We start from the raw sequence: 17,728 nt of genomic DNA, 5'->3' as shown, positions 1-17,728 counted from the left end.
CAGTTCTTCACCAGCACTTGCTATTATCTGTCTTTTTGATTATAGCCATCCTAGAGGGGGTGAAGTTGTATCTCATTGTAGTATTGACTTGCATTCCCTGATAGATAATGATGTTGAACATCTTCTCATGTGCTTATTGGCTATTTGTACATATTCTTCATGTTGTTTGCCCATTTCAAAAATTGGATTACTTAGTTGTATGCGTTGTTTATATATTCTGGATATAAGTCCCTTATCGGATACATAATTTGCAAATATCTTCTCCCATTTTATAGGAATTAAGTTTTCAAACAGACAGGTTTAGATTAACAAGTAGCAAGACCAACTTTGTAAACTACTGTCTCATTGCATCGCCTTAGAAACCTTAATAAAATTGAAAATCAGTTAAATTAGTAATTATCTGTTTGTTTACTTATGAGGTCAGTAGACTAGTAGTATTTAATACTTTCCCTGTCTGCTGCTTAATGTGTTTTATCTCTGTGGTTATACTGTCTCCATCAAAGGTAGAGTTATTTCCTGGGCTCATTTGGAATGAGAATACCCATGAAAGTGGGAAATATTTAAAGGCAAGTTGTCACCTACTGCCATTTCTTAGAGTTGTTTTGCTGAGTGATTGGAACACCTCACCTAAGTGCTGACTTTTCTGCGTAAGGTTATGAACAGTATCAGAGATTGCTTCGTGACTGGAAAGTGGGAAGATGATAAAGATGCAGCCAAGATCTTAGCAGAAGATGGTAAGTAAAGAGCTGGGTTCTTCAGGAAGACTGGCTTCTGTAAACTTTATTTTCTTCAGTATCTTAGACAATAGTCAAATTGAAAATAATAGTCACTTGTCAAATGCTTTGGGGAATTCAGACAGGAGTAATGAACCACGTAATATTCTGGGTTTTCCTTTTATAATGATCTTATTTTCTCAGTTGGCTGATTTACTACATATGGACTTTAAAAGTGAGAAACTTTCCATAAATTTTAATCGTGTGTTTGCTAAAAATAGATTTTGTGTGATGTGAAAAATATATACAAATAACCTTTATTTTTTTCATAATAAAGGTAGTATGCATTGTGAAAAATTTCGAATGAAAAGTGCATAACATACCAGAATTCTACCAACCCATAAAAAAACCTTTGTTAGCTTCTTCAACTATTTCCTTCTAGTCATTTAAAAATCATGTGTTTAAACCTTTTTAGCTGTACTTTACATAATTTTCGGCAAGAGGATTGCTTAAGTGATGTACTTTATATAAATTTTGTCATTAAATTTTTTCAAATATTTCATTTTTATTATTTAAAATTAAATAAAAATATTTTATTTAAAATAAATAAAATATTATTTATTATTATCATACTATTATTGAAGTCACAATTTTTTCAATATCTAAGTAGTTTTGTACTTTGTTCATTTTATAAAGAACTCCACACTGAACAACTTTGAAATAATTCTTGGCTCACACTTTTTAATTTCATAAGAGATTCATAAGTGTTAGAATTGAGTCATTTTTATGGATTGCAACTGCCACATGGTTTTTTGGAAGGTCATTATTTTTGTTTTGTCTTGAGACAGGATGTCGCTCTGTTACCCAGACTGGAGCACTATGGTGTGGTCATGGCCCACTGCAGCCTCACCCTCGCAGACCGAAGCCTCCCGAGTAGCTAGGACCACAGGCTTGCATCACTACACCCGGCTAATTTTAAAATTTTTTTGTACAGACAGTCTTTTTATGTTGCCCAGGCTGGTCTCAAACTCCTAGGCTTAAGAGATCCTCCTGCCTCAGCCTCTTGAGTAGCTTGAACCACAAATTTATACCACCATGCCTGGCTAATTCTTAAATATTTTGTACAGATGGGGGGGCTTGCCATGTTGCCTAGGCTGGCCTTGAATTCCTGGGCTTAAGCAATCCTCCCGCCTTAGCCTTCTAAAGTGCTGGGATTACAGGCATGAGCCACTGTGCCTAGTCTGTAGTATGTGAATGTATTCTTTATATATATATAATTTTTTTTCTGGGTTTTCTAGTTAATATCATTGATCTCTGTTGGTTCATTTATTATTACTATAATTTAGTACTCTATGTAGCTTTATCATGTTACTAAGACACCAGTTATTAAAACCGTGTCTCAACAGTTTCTTTCCCTTTTTGTTCTGCTGGGGGGCTTCTTTTAGGATTCTCCTGACTATTCTCACTTGCTTATTGTTTTTTCCATAGGAACTTAAGAATCGTCTTTTCTGTTTTCAAAAGAAAGTGTGGTGGGTTTCTTTTTTAATCACTTTAGTGAGGTATAATTGATGGTAAACTACAGTGTTTAAAGTATACAATTTGATAAGCTTTGAAATGTGAATATACCATCACCGCAATCAAAATAATGAACACATTTGTCACCCCCACAGTTTTCTTACGCCACTTTGTAACCCTCCATCCTGTCCTCTTCCATCGCCAGGTACATTCAGCTGCCTTGTGTCACTATTCAGTAGGTTGTGCCCTTTAGAATTTAATCGAAATGGGATCCTACAATATGTACTGTTTTCTGTCTAACTTCTTTTACTCAGCATGATTATTTCAAGATTCATCCATGCTGTTGCATCTTCATTTCTTTTTGTTGGCTAGTGGGTAGTCCATTGTATGATGTATAGCAATTTATTTATCTGTTAACCTGTTGATAAACAATTATTTCCAGGTTTTGGCTATTATGAGTAAAGCTGCTATGAACATTTTTGTAGAAGTCTTTATGTGAACCACCACTTTTATTTCTTTTGGGTAAATAAGTAGTTCAGAATGGACTAAATGGGTCATATGACAGGTACACATTTAATTTTTTAAGAAATTACCCAACTGTTTTCCAAAGTGTTTATACCATTTTCCATTGCCTCCATAACTTTATACGACTTCCGGTTGCTTCACTCTACATCTTTCCCAGTACCTGGTAGTATCAGTCTTTTTAAATTGTAGGCCTTCTTTTAGGCATAGAGTGGTATCTTGTAGTTTTAGTGACTAATGGTATCGAGCATTTTTTCATGTGCTTATTTGCCGTCTGTGTCTTCTTTGATGAAATATCTGTCCAAATCTTTTGCACATTGTTTTAATTTGGTTGAATTCTAAGAAATTTTGTGTATTTTTGATACAAATTCTGTATCACATGTTATCCAATTATTTTTGCCTGGCGTGTGCCTTGTCTTTTCTATTTTTAATAGTGTTTTTCACAGAGCAAAGTATTTAGTTTTGGTGTAGGTCAATTTATCAAAAAAATTTTTTTTTTTTTTGGGATAGAGTCTTGCTCTGTCTCCCAGAGTGCGATGCGATCTCGGCTCACTGCAACCTCTGCCTCCGGGTTCAAGCCATTCTCCTGCCTCAGCCTCCCGCGTAACTGGGATTACAGGCGCCCGCCACCATGCCTGCCTAATTTTTGTGTTTTTAGTAGAGATGGGGTTTCGCCATGTTGGTCAGGCTGGTCTTGAACTCCTGACCTCAGGTGATCCACCCGCCTCAGCCTCCCAAAGTGCTGGAATTACAGGCATGAGCCACTGTGCCCTGCCCAAAATTTTCTCTTATGGACTCTGCTTTTGATAGTGCATGTAAGAAATCTTTGCCTCACCCAGCGTCACAAATTGTCTCATATATTCTATAAGTCTTACAGTTTCAGGTTTTACATTTAGGTCCATAATTCTTTTTGAGTTAATTTTTTATAGGGTGTTGGGTATGGATTTAGGTTCCTTTTGACATATTGATATGTACTTTTCCCTGCACCATCTGCTGAAAATCTATTTTTTTCACCATTGAATTGCCCTGTATTGGTTGGCCATATATGGGTGAATATTTCTGGGCTCTCTGTTCTGTTCCATTGATATATTTGTTTATTTTTGTACCAATACCAACACTGTCTCTGTTACTTACAGCTTTATAATTAGTCTTGGAATTAAGTAGTTTTTAACTTTAGGTAGTTTTTCAAACTTTATTCTCTTTTTCAAAGTTGTTTTTGTTAATCTAGGTTCTTTGCATTTTCATGTAAATTTTAAGATGAGCATGTCAATTGCTATAAAAAAGCCCACTGCAATTTTGATTGGGATTTCATGGAACTTGTAAACAATTTGGGAAAATTGCCATCTTAACCACATTGAGTTTTCTGATCTATGAACATAGTAACTCTCCATTTATCTTTTTCTTTAATTTCTCTCAGCAAGGTTTTCAGGATACAGGTCTTATACAACTCTCAACAATTTATTTTCATATCAAGTCGTATTTATGTATGGCTAATATACAAGAAACGCAGTTGATTTTTTTTTTTAATTGATCTTGTATCCTGCAATCTTGCTAAATTACTTGTTAGTTGTTTTTTTGAGACAGAGTCTCGCTCTGTCACCCAGGCTGGAGTGCAGTGGCTTGATCTCAGCTCACCGCAGCCTCTGCCTTCCAGGTTCAAGCAATTCTCATGCCCCAGCCTCGCAAGTAGCTGAGATTACAGGCAGCCACTATCACGCCTGGCTAGTTTTTTTATTTTTAGTAGAGATGGGGTTTCACCAGGTTGGCCAGGCTAGTCTCAAACTCCTGACCTCAAGTGTGTGTTTGGAGGGGAGGGGTAAACTTTGACTAAACAGTATTCATGGTTTTCTAAGTAAATACTTCTTACTATCCCAAGGATTCTGTTTCTTTTATGCTGCTTTTTCTCCTGTTCTGCACAATAAAGCCTGGGCTTCCAATTCTGCTTTGACCTTTCACCTTGGTCCAATCTCATATGGTTCCCCCAGTTTCTGTGCAGGATGGTTCTGGGAGCCAAGCAGGAAACTCTTTATCTACAGAAAGGCTGAGATAGATCCCGGTGGTTTTACTTTCTTTCTTTCCTATCTGGATGACTTAATTTTTCTTGCCTTACTGCCCTGGTTTAAACTTCCAGGACAGTGTGGATTAGAAGTCAAAGTAAACATCCTTGCTTTGTCCTGATTTTGCTTATTTTCCAAGTGAACTTAAGAATCACCTTTTCTGGCCGGGCGCAGTGGTTCACGCCTATAATCCTAGCACTTTGGGAGGCTGAGGTGGGCGGATCATGAGGTCAGGAGTTTGAGACCAGCCTGGCCAACATGGTGAAACCCCATCTCTACTAAAAATACAAAAATTAGCCGAGCGTGGTGGCACACGCCCGTAATCCTAGCTACTCAGGAGGCTGAGGCAGGAGAATTGCTTGAACCCGGAAGGCAGAGGTTGCAGTAAGCTGAGATCGCGCCACTGTACTCCAGCCTGGGCGACAGCGCGAGACTCCGTCTCAGGAAAAAAAGAAAAAAAAAAAATCACCTTTTCTATTTCCAAAAGAAAAGTTTGTGGTGTGTTTTTTCCTAATTAAACTTTTAAGTTTGAGGTAATTGTAGATTGACATGCACTTGTAAGAACAAATACAGAGAAAAAAAAAAGAACGAATACAGAGAGATCTCCTGTATCTTGTACTATAGCAGTATCTGTGTATATATGTACTATGTATACTATGTGTACTGTAATACAAGGTCACAGCCTGGATGCCGACATTGATACAATCTGCTGATCCTATGTAGATTTCTCCAGTTTCATTTATGTGTGTGTGTGTGTGTGTGTTTTAGGTGTGTGTGTGTCTATACTTCTGTGCTCTTTTATCACATGTGTAGGTTTGTGTGTCTACCAACAGTTAAGATATGGAGCAGCTCCATCACAAGGATTGCTTGTATTGCTGTTTTATAAACACACCCACGCCCCTACTGTTCCCCAGCCCCCAGTTCCTTCCCTTGTGAACCATAATGTGTTTTCTGTTTCTACAATTTTGTCATCTTCAAGAATGTTAAATAAACAGAATCATAGTCTATAACCTTTTGTGAGGGGCTTTTTTTCCTCAGCATAATTTCCTGGAGATCCATTCAAGTTGGTGCGTGTACCATAGGTCATTCCTTTTTATTGCTGAGTAGTGCTCGATTGTATGGATGTACCGGTTTGTTTAACCATTCATCCAAGATCAAGCTGGGTTGTTTTCAGTTTGTTTTGTTTTGTTTTGTTTTCAGACAGGGTCTTGCTCTGATGCCCAGTCTGGGGTGCAGTGGTGTGATATTGGCTCACTGCAGCCTTGACCTCCTAGGCTCAAGTGATCTTCCCACATCAGCACCCCCAAGGAGCTGGGACTACAGGCATGCACCACCGTGCCTGGCTAATATTTTTTTATTTGTTTGTTTGTTTGTTTTGTAGAGACAGGATCTTGCTGTGTTGCTTAGGCTGGTCTTGAACTCCTGGCCTGTTTTCAATTTTTGACTATTAGAATGGAGCTACTATGAACACTTGTATACAAGTTTTTGTGTAAATATGCACTTCCCATTTTTCTGGGAAATAAATGCCCAATAATGCAATTGCTGGGTCATATGGTAATTGCACAGTTTCATAGGAGACTGCCAGAGTAGTTGGGCCATTTGTTGTTTCTACTAGCAATTATGTGAGTGATCCAATTTCTTTACATCCTTGCCAATGTGTGGTGTTCTCACTGTTGTTTATTCTAGCTATTCTAATAGGTATATGATATTTCATTGTGGTTTTAAGATGTACTTCCCCAGTGGCTAATAATGGTGAGCATTTTTTCATGTGTTTATTTGCATTTTTATATCTTCTATACAGATAAAAAATGTCTGGGGATGTCTTTTTTTTGCACTTTTAAAAATTGGGTTGGGTTGGGTACTGTGAGTTCATTATATGTTTAACTGCATCATCGGATGTGTGATTTGCAGATACTTTCTCCTAGTCTGTAGTTTTCATTTTCTTAATGGGGCCTTTCACAGAGCAAACGTTTTTAGTTTTTATTTTTTATTATTATTATTATTTTTTTGAGACAGAGTCTTGCTCTGTTGCGCAGGCTGGAGTGCAGTGGCGCGATCTCCACTCACTGCAAGCTCCGCCCCCCGGGTTCACACCATTCTCCTGCCTCAGCCTCCCGAGTAGCTGGGACTACAGGCGCCCACCACCACACCTGGCTAATTTTTTTGTATTTTTAATAGAGACGGGGTTTCACAGTGTTCACCAGGATGGTCTCCATCTCCTGACCTCGTGATCTGCCCGCCTCAGCCTCCCAAAGTGTTGGGATTACAGGCGTGAGCCACTGTGTTGGGCCAAAAGTTTTTATTTTTGATGAAATCCAATTTACCAGTTTTTTATAGTATTTTTTGTTTTCTCTTTACACCCAGGATCTATTTTGATTTTTTCATTTTATGAGATAGGAGGCTTAGCTCAAGGTTTATATATTCACCTGCGGTTGTATAATTTTTCTAGCACCATTTATTGTATTGAATTGCTTTTGACTTTTGTAAAAAATTAGTTGAGCGTCTTTCTGTGAATCTGTTTCTGGGTTCTCTTGTGTTCCATTGACTTCACATGTCAATCCCTTGGCCAGTACCACTCTTGCTGTCTACGTTCCTGTAGCTTTATAGTGAGTGTTAATGTTGAGTAGAGTGACTCCTCTTACTTTATTCTTGTTTTTCAAGATTGGTTAAGCTATCCCAAGGCTTGTGACTTTCCCTATAAATTTTAGAATAAACTTGTTTGTGTCTACAACAACTTAGCTGGGATTTTGATAGGGATTGCATTAAACCTATAGATCAGTTTGGGGGGATAATCTTTTTCTATTTTGAATATTAAAATAGATGAACACAGTATATTTATTTATTTTAGTTTTTATCTCTTTCCTCAGTATTATGATTTTCGGCATACCAGTTGGGAATATGTTTTGATAAGTTTAGACCTAAGTATTTGATTTTGATTGATTTTCTTTTGTTTCCCTTTTGTCCCGCTAAACTCACTTATTAGTTGTAGGAGGGTTTTGTTTTGTTTTGTCTTTGTAGATTGCCTGGGATTGTCTACACAGACAGTTGTGTAGAAAACATAGAGACAGTGTTATTTCTTTCTTTTCAACCTGTATGGCTTTTCCTTCTTTTCTTTTTTTAATTAAATTTCTTGGGGGTAGAGATGGGGTCTCACTATGTTGCTCAGGCTGGTCTCAAACTCCTGAACTCCAGTGATCTGCCTGCCTCAGCCTCCCAGAGTGCTGGGATTATAGGCGTGAGTGACCATGCCTGGCCTTCTTTCTGTTTTAAAATTTTCTGCCTTAATTCAGTGACTGGACTTTTAGTACAATGTGGAGTAAGAGTGCTGAGAGTGGACTTCCTGTGTTGTTCCCAATCTTGTCACTGTTATTTATTTACTATCATGATTGGATGTTGAATTTTGTCTAATGCCTTTTTGTGTCAGTTGATATGATCATCTGGATATGGGTTTCATTCTTTACTCTTTTGATATAGATTACACTGATCCTTTTATTTTTTGAGACACGGTCTTCCTCTGTCACCCAGGCTGGAGTGCAGTGGTGCGATCATGGCTCACCACAGCATCGACCTCCTATGCTCCAGTGATCCTCCTGCCTCCACCTGCCATGTAGCTAGGACTACAAGTGTGTGCTATCATGCCTGGCTAATATTTTTTTTTTTTTTTTGTAGAGCCAGGTCTTACTGTGTTGCCCAGGCTGGTCTTGGCTTCAAGGGAACTCTTGGCTTCAAGGGATCCTCCCACTTCAGCCTCCTAAGCATTAGGTTTACAGGCAGGAGCCACTGCACCTGGCCTGATTCATTTTTTGAATATTGAAGCAGACTTGCATACCTGGAATAACTCTCACTTGATCATGAATGAAAATGAAAATACAACATATGGAAATGTGTGTGTTTTTTTGTTTTGTTTTTTCTTTTCATGTCAGATGGTTAACGTGCTAATGTTGTAACAAGGGTCAAGGGTGGCATATCCCACATACATGCATGAATACCCAGTCATCACACTTATGAACTATGAAAAGATCACCATATGAAAATTTTTATACAAATCTTTTTATGTGTTGTTGGATTCCATTTGATAGTACTTTGTTGAGGACTTTTTGCATTCATGAGAGATACTGGTCTGTGGGTTTTTTTTGTTTTGTTTTGTTTTTTCTTTTTGTGGGGGTACTGTCTTCATCTGGTTTTGGTATTGGGATAATACTAGCCTCATAAAATGAGTTGCAAAGTGTTCCCTATTCTGTTTTCTGGAAGAGTTTGCATAGAATTGGGATGAATTCTTTACATATTTGGTGTAATTCTCCAGTGAAACCATCTGGGCCTGGAGATTTCTTGTTCCAGAAGCTCTTAATTACAAATTTTATTTCTTTAATGGTTATAGGACGATTCAGATTATCTATTTCATCTTGCCTGAATTTTGGTAGTTTATGATTTTCAAGGTGTTTCAAGTCCTGTTAGGGAAGTGGAAGTTGCACTGAGTGCCTTCTTGAAGAGACCAGCTTGGGTAGTCTGAGGGTGATGTTTAGAGTATTTGCTTAATACTCTTTAACGGCTGTGGGACCCTTTTTGATAACCCCTGTTTTATTCGTGATGTTGTTGGTTTGTGTCTTCTCTGTTTTTATCTTTGTCGTAAAATTTATTAATTTTGTTGATTCTATTCAAATGACCAGCTTTTTGTTTCATTGATTTTCTCTGTTTTTCTGTTTTCAGTGTTATTGATTTCTGCCCTTTATTTATTATTATTATTTTTTTTTGAGACTGAATTTCACTCTTGTTGCCCAGGCTGGAGTGCAATGGCACGTTCTTGGCTCCCCGCAACCTCCACTTCCGGGTTCAAGTGATTCTCCTGCCTCAGCTTCCCAAGTAGCTGGGATTACAGGCATGCGCCTCCACGCACAGCTAATTTTTTGTATTTTTAGTAGAGACAGGGTTTCTCCGTGTTGGTCAGGCTGTTCTCAAGCTCCCAACCTCAGTTGATCCACCTGCCTTGGCCTCCCAAAGTGCTGGGAATACAGGCGTGAGCCACTGCACCCGGCCAATTTCTGCCCCTTATTATTTCTATTCTTCTGCTTGTTTGGGGTTTATTTTGTTCTTTTTGAAATTTCTTAGGTTATTGGTTTATCTTTTCTCATTTCTAATGTGAGCATTTAGTGTTTAAATTTCCTTCTCAGTACTGCTGAGCTGTACCCCACAAATGTTTATGTGTTGTATTTTCATTCATATTTCCTTTGGGACTTCTTTTTGGCCCATGCATTATTTATAAATATGTTGTTTTAATTATCAAGTATTTAGAGAGTTTCCCGATTTTCTATTATAGATTTCTAGCTTGATTACACTGTGTTCTGAGAACATATTCTTACGATTTGAATTATTTTAGATTTGCTGTGATTTCTTTTATTGCCCCAAATGTACTTCATCTTGATAGATTTCTATTGGCTTTAAAAATGTGTGTATTTTGCTGTTGGAGAGTAGGGTGTTATACGGATGTCAGATTTTGCTGGTTGACTGTTCAGATCTTTTGTAAATCCTTGCTCCTTTTCTGCCTAGTTTCACTCTGTCACTTACGCTAGAGTGCGGTAGCACGAACATGACTCACTGTAGCCTTGACCTCCTAGGCTCAAGCAGTTCTCCTGGCTTAACCTCCTGAGTAGCTGGTACTATAGGTGTGTGCCGCTACACCTGGCTAAATTTAAAATATTTTGGAGAGACGAAGCCTTGCTATGTTGCCCAGGCTTGAACTCCTGGCCTCAAGCTATCCTTTGTCTTTGTCTCCCAGAGTGCTGGGATTACAGGCATGAGCCACTGTGCCCGGCCTCTGCCTAGTTTTAACAGTTGCTGAGAGGAGGATGTTGAAGTAGATGTCTTCTTGGTGGGTTAATCCTTTTGTCATTAAGCAGTTGTTATGGTCACTTCCTTTTCACCCCATTGGTGAAGGAGGGGTCCCTGCCCTTAAGTGTAGGAGATGGCTGAACACGACACCTGGCGTGGATGGATGAGATTGACAGCAGTGTTTTAGTCACATATATCCACAGCTCAGAGGAGGACACTGCATGCCACGCAGGGTCAGATGGGCACCATACTCTGTAGCGGAGTGAGGGCTGGGGGCTGAGGAAGCAGGCAGGCTTGGTAGTAACAAGAGTACACAATGACCAATGGTTCCTAAGGGGGAATGCAGTTGGCTTGTTTGAATAAATTCATGGGCTGGCAGACAGGTGAAGTGAAACTTCTTAGGCTGAGGTGCAACTGTTCTGGCTGATAAAAGAACTAGCCAGGTGGGGAGCCTTTCCTGCTGGGTGGCAGGGTAGGGGGTGTCTGGTAGAAACAGGAAAACCCACGGCTAGGCCTTTTGGGCCCTGTGAGGCTCAAAGATGTCAAGGCAGCATAGGAAATTTTAGATCTTAAAATTCAGCGAAGACCCTCTCCAGCTCTGGTAAATTATTTTTCTTGAAGTCTACTTCATGAGATATTAATATATTCACTCCTGCTTCCTTAAAAAATTAATGATTACATAGGATATCTTTCTCCATTCTTTTACTTTCAGCCTACTTACGTCCTTAAGTGAGTTTGAAGTTTCTTATGAACAGTATTTCGTTGGGCCATGTGTTTATTATAGGCTCTCCATCCATCTGTCTTTTGGTTTATTTAGACCATTTACATTTATTTAAGGTGCTTATTGTTACATAATTGCTTATGTCTGATGTTTTTATTATTTGCTTTTTTGTTTCCTTCTTCTTTCCCTCCATCTTGATCTATTTCTTTATAATGTTGTTGCGTGTATCTGTTTGTATAGTCTTGAAGTGTTTGCCTGGATGTTACAATATGCGTATTGTAATATAGTAGTCTACTGGTGCCAGTATTTACCACTTCAAAGTGTGGAGACCTGCCTTGCATTTATGTCTCTTTACCTTTTCCGCTTGTATGAATCACTGGCTTGAGTATTAGGTGGTGGTATGGTTTTTGTTTCAGTCGTCAAATGTGATTTTAAGAACTGCGGATTGTCTCATGTATGTATCCACATTTCTGGTCTTTCCTTTGTCCCTCCTCCTGTAGTCCCATATTCATCCCTTCTGCATAAGAACTTTCTGTAGCCATTTTTTTATTTTGATTTTTTTGTTTTAATTTTTGTATTGTGGAAATGACAGAACATATTTCTGTAGCCACTTTTTAGCATTTCTAAATTTACCAGAGACAAATTCCTATATTCGCTTCCTCTGATAATGCCTTTATTTCTCTCTTCATTTCTGAAGGGTAGTTTCATGGGATATAGAATTTGCAGCCAACAGTTTTTTTGTTTGTTTGGTTGGTTTTTTTTTAAGCACTTGAAAATGTTGTGCCACTTCCTTCTGGCCTCCATGGCATTTGAGTTGGCATGTCCCTACAGGCATTCTGCCATTTTTGGTCTTTGTTTTTAGTTTTGAAAGTTTAATCAGTGTTGCTTTCTTTTTGTATACTTTGAGGTTTGCTCAGCTTCTTGAATCTGTAAGTTTATATCTTTCACTAAATGTGGGAAACGTCAGGAATTAGTTATTTGCATGCTTTCGCAGCTCTGGTCTCCTGTGGGTCTCAGATAACATAAATGTCGGGTTTTTTGTTATTGTCCCACAGGTCCGTGCAGGTCTGTTCATTTGTTTTCAGGTTATTTTCTCTCTATTGTTTAGACTGGGTGAATTCTGTTGATCAGGTTTCAGCTTCTCTGATTCTCTCCTCTGTCGTCTCTACTTTTACTCAATAGAGCCCATCTAGATAGATTTTTTTTTAATTTCTGTTACTGTATTTTATATTTCTGTAATTTCCATTTGATTCTTCTTCAGTTTCTTTGCTGACATTTTCAGTTCTTTGTTTGTTGCCATAGGATTTGTAGTTGCTTGCTGAAGCATTTTTATACTGACTGTTATAAGTGATGAGTCAGATTGTTCCAACATCTGCCTATGTAATTTTTTTATTTTTGCAGGCAGTCCTCCTAGTTTGTGTTAGTCTGTAGGTCCTGGTCTACTTTGTGGGCTGTGATTCCAATAGCAATTTAATTTCAGAGGCTTCATGGTGTTATTGGTCTGTTTGGCTTATATATATCACTGGGACTCTCCCACCAGTCCCTGCAGTTGCCCAGCTGAGGAAACGGGAGCTGCCCCAGGCTGGGCCACCTGCTGCAGCTAGGTGGGTGGGGAATGGTGGTTGTCTTGGTGTGTGGAGCTGGTTTTCTTGTTGTGGGGAAGATTTCCTTTGATCTGGGGGGACTGAGTTTGCCTGGGTTGCCTTCTATTGCTACGTTGGGAATTGGGAAACTCTGGGCCTGGTCAACTTCCTATTGGATGAGGTCCAGGGAGACACCTGGCCACTATGCATTCCCTAGTCCTAGAGTCCCTCAGCAGCCTTTTTCTTTCCACCTTTCAGAATTCTCCATTGATCACCTCCTGTCTATTATTTCTTAGGAGGGTATAATGTGTTTTCTTCTCTAGACCAGAAATCCTTAATGGTGGTTTCGGGTTGTAACTGTGCTAAAGGGAGAATTGGTGTATTTGTGATGTCGAGTCTTTCTTTTCAAATGAGGACATATCATTATTCAGTAGATAATGTTTACAACACCTACTTCCTTGGGTTGAAGAATGTGGTTAAGTCAAGGAAAGTACTTAACGCAGTGCCTGGTGTGGAGAGCACTTGTGAGTGTTGGTGGTGATGCTATTCCTTTTGTCCTTTGGTAGCATATTAAAGCTTTTCTTCTTTTTTAAAAAAATAAAGTTCCGGTGCATTTCTTGTTAGGTTTATTCCTATTTTGTCCTTTTTTGCTTTTATTACAAATGGGAGCTTCCTATCTATTATAACTTCTACTGGTTCTTTGGCCCTTATGTGAAAATGTTTTAATAGCCTTGTAAACATTGCTCTCCCAAATGAGTTTTAACTTGCCTATTTCTTTTATTTTCCTTTTTTTGAGACAGGGTCTCACTCTGTCACCCAGGCTGCAGTTCATTGACGCAGTTATGGCTCACTGCAACCTCTGCCTCCCGGGCCCCCAAAGTGCTGGGTTTACAGGCGTGAGCCACTGCACCCAGCCTTACTTGTCTATTTCTTTTAAGAGTGGGAACTATAATTGAGCCCAGAGCTCCAAAAACAAATGAAGGAATGAATGAGTGAATAAGCTCTTCCCATGGGTTTGGTGGGTTTGGGGCTCTACTCTTAATCTAAATGCTATGTTTTATATAATCTAAAATTTCCCCTAGGTGTGTTACACAATTGTGTTGTGTTGAACTTACATTGAGACTCCTTTTCACATGTGCTGATATCAGCGTGGGGCTTTTCTATTCATCCTTTGAACTATTCGTTTGGGGGACACACATAGACCTCTGTGTCTTTCATAAAGAGTGTCCATTGGCCAGGTGCGGTGGCTCATGCCTGTAATCCCAGCACTTTGGGAGGCTGAGGAGGGCAGATCACGAGGTCAGGAGTTCGAGACCAGCCTGGCCAACTGGTGAAATCTCATCTTTACTAAAAATACAAAAATTAGCCAGGCTTGGTGGCAGGTGCCTATAATCCCAGCTACTCGGGAGACTGAGGCAGTAGAATTGCTTGAACCCGGGAGGCGGAGGTTGCAGTGAGCTGAGATCGTGCCACTGCACTCCAGCTTGGGTGACAGAGTGAGACTCCATCTCCAAAAAAAAGAACAAAAACAAAAGAGTGTCCATTATGTATACTGGAAAAATTGAGATTGGGATTTTGACGTGAAGTGCGGAAATGTGGATTGGGTCCATTTAGTTTACCTAAACAGATGATGAAATATGAACTGTTTTACAAAGCATTCCCTAGTGCAAAGTTTTGCCTGTGTGTGTAGTGACAGGAACAGTGAGAATGAGGCTTGGAACGTGGAGCATACTGTGGGCCTGTGGTGGGTGGGGCCAGCAGCACATGCATGCCTGGCTCACAGAGCAGCCTTTGGGCGTTCTTTTCCCAGAGGAGCTCTACGGTGACTTTGAAGACTTGGAAACGGGGGACGTGCACAAGGGAAAATCAGGCCCCAATACTCAGGTATGACTTTGTCGTAGCTGGCTGTTCTTGGTCATTGTGTTCTGAGAGAGGCCTAAATTGAGAAATGTAAATCTTACTTGTGATGTGTGAAGATTGCAGACTGGATGGATAGATTCCTTCCTAAAGGATGGGGATGTGGGGACCAAAGAGAAGCTTTCTTGTTTACTTGTTAAGTTTTGGATGACAGTTACTATCGTTTCTTGCCGTAGTCATTTGCCAAGTCCACTGTGATTTTTCACTCACAGAAGTCTTAGCTTCTTGGACTTACATTCAACCATTGCCATCATTCTCCTTTTTTTAAATAAGTGTCGTTTAAAAGAGTGAAGTCCCTGTTCTCCCTAATATTTCTTTAGAACAGGGTCTGGGAGCATCTGGGTGAGGGACACGTTTGTTATTTTTATTCTAGTTTGTGTTCCCAGCCAGCTTAAGGAATAGCAGCTAATTGTAATGCAGATGTAACCATTTCCTGTAGCAGTACCATGTTATTCAGAGACAAAGGTTGTGTTGTGTTTTGTTTTGTTTTATTGATAATGATAACAGATTTTTGCTAAGATTTTTGTTTAAATAGAACTTTTAAAAATCTAATGTTTAAAGAAAAGACCTTCATAAACATACACAGAATTTTTTCTTCTGGAAATTTAAGAATGAAGATATAGAGAAAGAAGTTAAGGAAGAAATTGACCCCGATGAAGAAGAAAGTGCCAAGAAAAAGCATTTGGATAAGAAGAGAAAATTGAAGATGTTTGATGCAGAATATGATGAAGGAGAAAGCACATATTTTGATGATCTTAAAGGAGAAATGCAGAAACAAGCACAGGTGAGAAACCTCAGTTCCTCTCAGCCCCTTGTCAAGACTATCATATAGCACAGGAATCCCTGACTTTGTTTGGGTCCCTGCTTCCTATCCTGCTTCTGTGCCTTTCATTTGGACTCCTGGGTAGAGATGCATGTGAGTGTGTTTATTCATGCAGTGAGCTCATTGTTTCTGCAGTCAGAAGGTCACCAGAAAAAGATCCATACCTATTTTGTAACAAGAATTAGGAAACAGAAATGACTGAGACATGGTCTCTCCTTTTGAGATGGTCTCTACTTTTACAATGTAGTGATCTGAGACAGTGTGTTCATTTCAGTGCAAGCATTGGCGGCCTATTCCGTTCGCTGCTCCCTGATTTGAATGGCAGGTGATCAGTGGCCCTTGTGGCTTATGGACACACCAGAGCTCCCAGGGGAAGTGCTCTGAAAACTCATCCTGGTCAGAGTTCAGAAGGACATGTGGAGTATAAGGTCAGATGTGGAAATAAAGGGAGATGGTATGGCCCTCCTGCCTGGGGATGCTGAGCAGGTTGCTGGAGGCGGTGATCTCACTCTGAAGGAGACAGACACAGAAACGTGGGTACAGTTGATGGTGAGCATCTGAGTTGCGTCTTGTTAGTGAAGCCAGGAGTGCCTGTGTAAGCTGGAACAGATTAGGTATATGATTTGTGAAACGTAGTTTCATCCTGGGTCTTCATCTAGTCAGAGGACTATTTCCTGATTAGGCATTAGCTTAGTGGTTGCTAGTCTGTGTTGACCTTTGAAAGGCATGACTAAGCTAACTCTGAAGTTTTTACTTCACACCATTTACAATTTAAAATTACCTAGAGCCTTGTGGGCCATTGGAAAAGACTGAATGTTTCACTCTGAAATGGGAGTCCTTGGAAGGTTTTGAGCAGAGGAGAGACATTCAGGTAATCAGATCACTCTGCCAAGAGATCAGTCGGGTGGCACAAACCAGATGGCTGGCAGTGGAGATGAGACAAAGAGTCAAACCCAGATAGACTTTATTTGGAAGCTGGGTCAGTAGGATTTCCTGGTGGACTGAATGTGGGGTGTGTGAGAGGAAATGAGGATGGCGACTGGAAGTTCCTGGAAGGATGGGTTGTTGTAAGTTGGATAGGAAACCCTCTGCAGATGCAGTTTTGGGAAGATGATGTTTGGTTCGGCTGGGTATCATGCAGACAAGCGGAGTGTCAGGTCTGGAGAGAGGTCTGGCCAGGGACTTAGATGTACAGCCCTCAGCATGTAGATGCCACTTCACGCTGTGAGGTGGCCGGGGAGTGAGTGCAGAGTGAGTGGGAGGAGCAAGACTGGCATGGGCAAGATGGGGCGATTGTGGCCGTGAGTCCTGAGCAGTGCCTAGGAGGGAGAAGCAGTGTGAGCATGCAGGCACGCAGGAGGCCAGTTGTACACGGAGGCGAAGCATTGTTCAGATCCCGCTGCCATGTTAACTACGGTGAAGGCAGAGTTGACCACTGGAGGAGTCCTTCAGCGTGGAGGCCTTCAGCGATCTTGGCAAGCACCAATTTTCATGGATGTAGGAGAATGGGAGCAGAGGAACTGGAGGCTGCAACTGCAGAAAACTTTTGTGAGGTTTTGCTGCAGAGAGAAGCAGAGAAATGAAGCAGTTGTTGGTGGAAGAAGTGGAATCAAAAGGTTCCACTTTTGAGATAAGAGAGAGAACAGAGGGAAGAGCTGTTGGAATAAAGTCCAGGAAGAGTGGATGGTGTCTAGTGAGCAAGTGATGTGTGGCCCTGAGTAGAGGCATGGACAAATCATCTGTGCCTGAGCTGCCCATAGAACTTTCTGTGATCATCAAGATGCACGTCAGTGCTTCCCAATATTGTAACACTGGCTGCAGGTTGATATGAACCACTTCCAGTGTGACTAGTGTGATTGAGGAACTGCATTTTAAATATTATGTAATTGTAATTAGTTACAATTACATAAAAAGTGTGAAAGAATTGTTCGGAAAGGAAGGAAAGAAGGTGTGGACTGGGGACGTTTCCAGTGTTCGGGCACGCAGGGCTCCACAGTTATCTACATTTGCTGTCCCTTGGAGCAGGAGAGAAGAAAACAGTTGGGACATAT

At 40.1% G+C, this 17,728-nt stretch overlaps 1 protein-coding gene and 1 non-coding gene across 2 annotated transcripts in view; one reads left to right on the top strand and one right to left on the bottom strand.

The window, feature by feature from the left end:
- The window catches only part of LOC129006313 (ribosome biogenesis protein BMS1 homolog), a 45,969-nt gene that overhangs the window by 16,566 nt on the left and 11,675 nt on the right, over window positions 1–17,728 (top strand). Inside the window, 3 exon segments of the mRNA XM_054435860.2 lie at window positions 653–734; window positions 14,748–14,821; window positions 15,465–15,638. Of these exon segments, the coding sequence (XP_054291835.1) occupies window positions 653–734; window positions 14,748–14,821; window positions 15,465–15,638 (330 nt within the window).
- Window positions 8,725–8,828, bottom strand: LOC129007019 (small nucleolar RNA U13). The gene has a single exon (XR_008492199.1). It is a non-coding gene; the product is annotated as a small nucleolar RNA U13 (small nucleolar RNA).

This window comes from Pongo pygmaeus, chromosome 8 (genome assembly GCF_028885625.2).
Source record: "Pongo pygmaeus isolate AG05252 chromosome 8, NHGRI_mPonPyg2-v2.0_pri, whole genome shotgun sequence".
Classification (NCBI taxonomy): Eukaryota; Metazoa; Chordata; class Mammalia; order Primates; family Hominidae; genus Pongo; species Pongo pygmaeus.
Note: the sequence above shows the minus strand (reverse complement) of the source record. Positions and strands in the feature narration are given on the sequence as shown.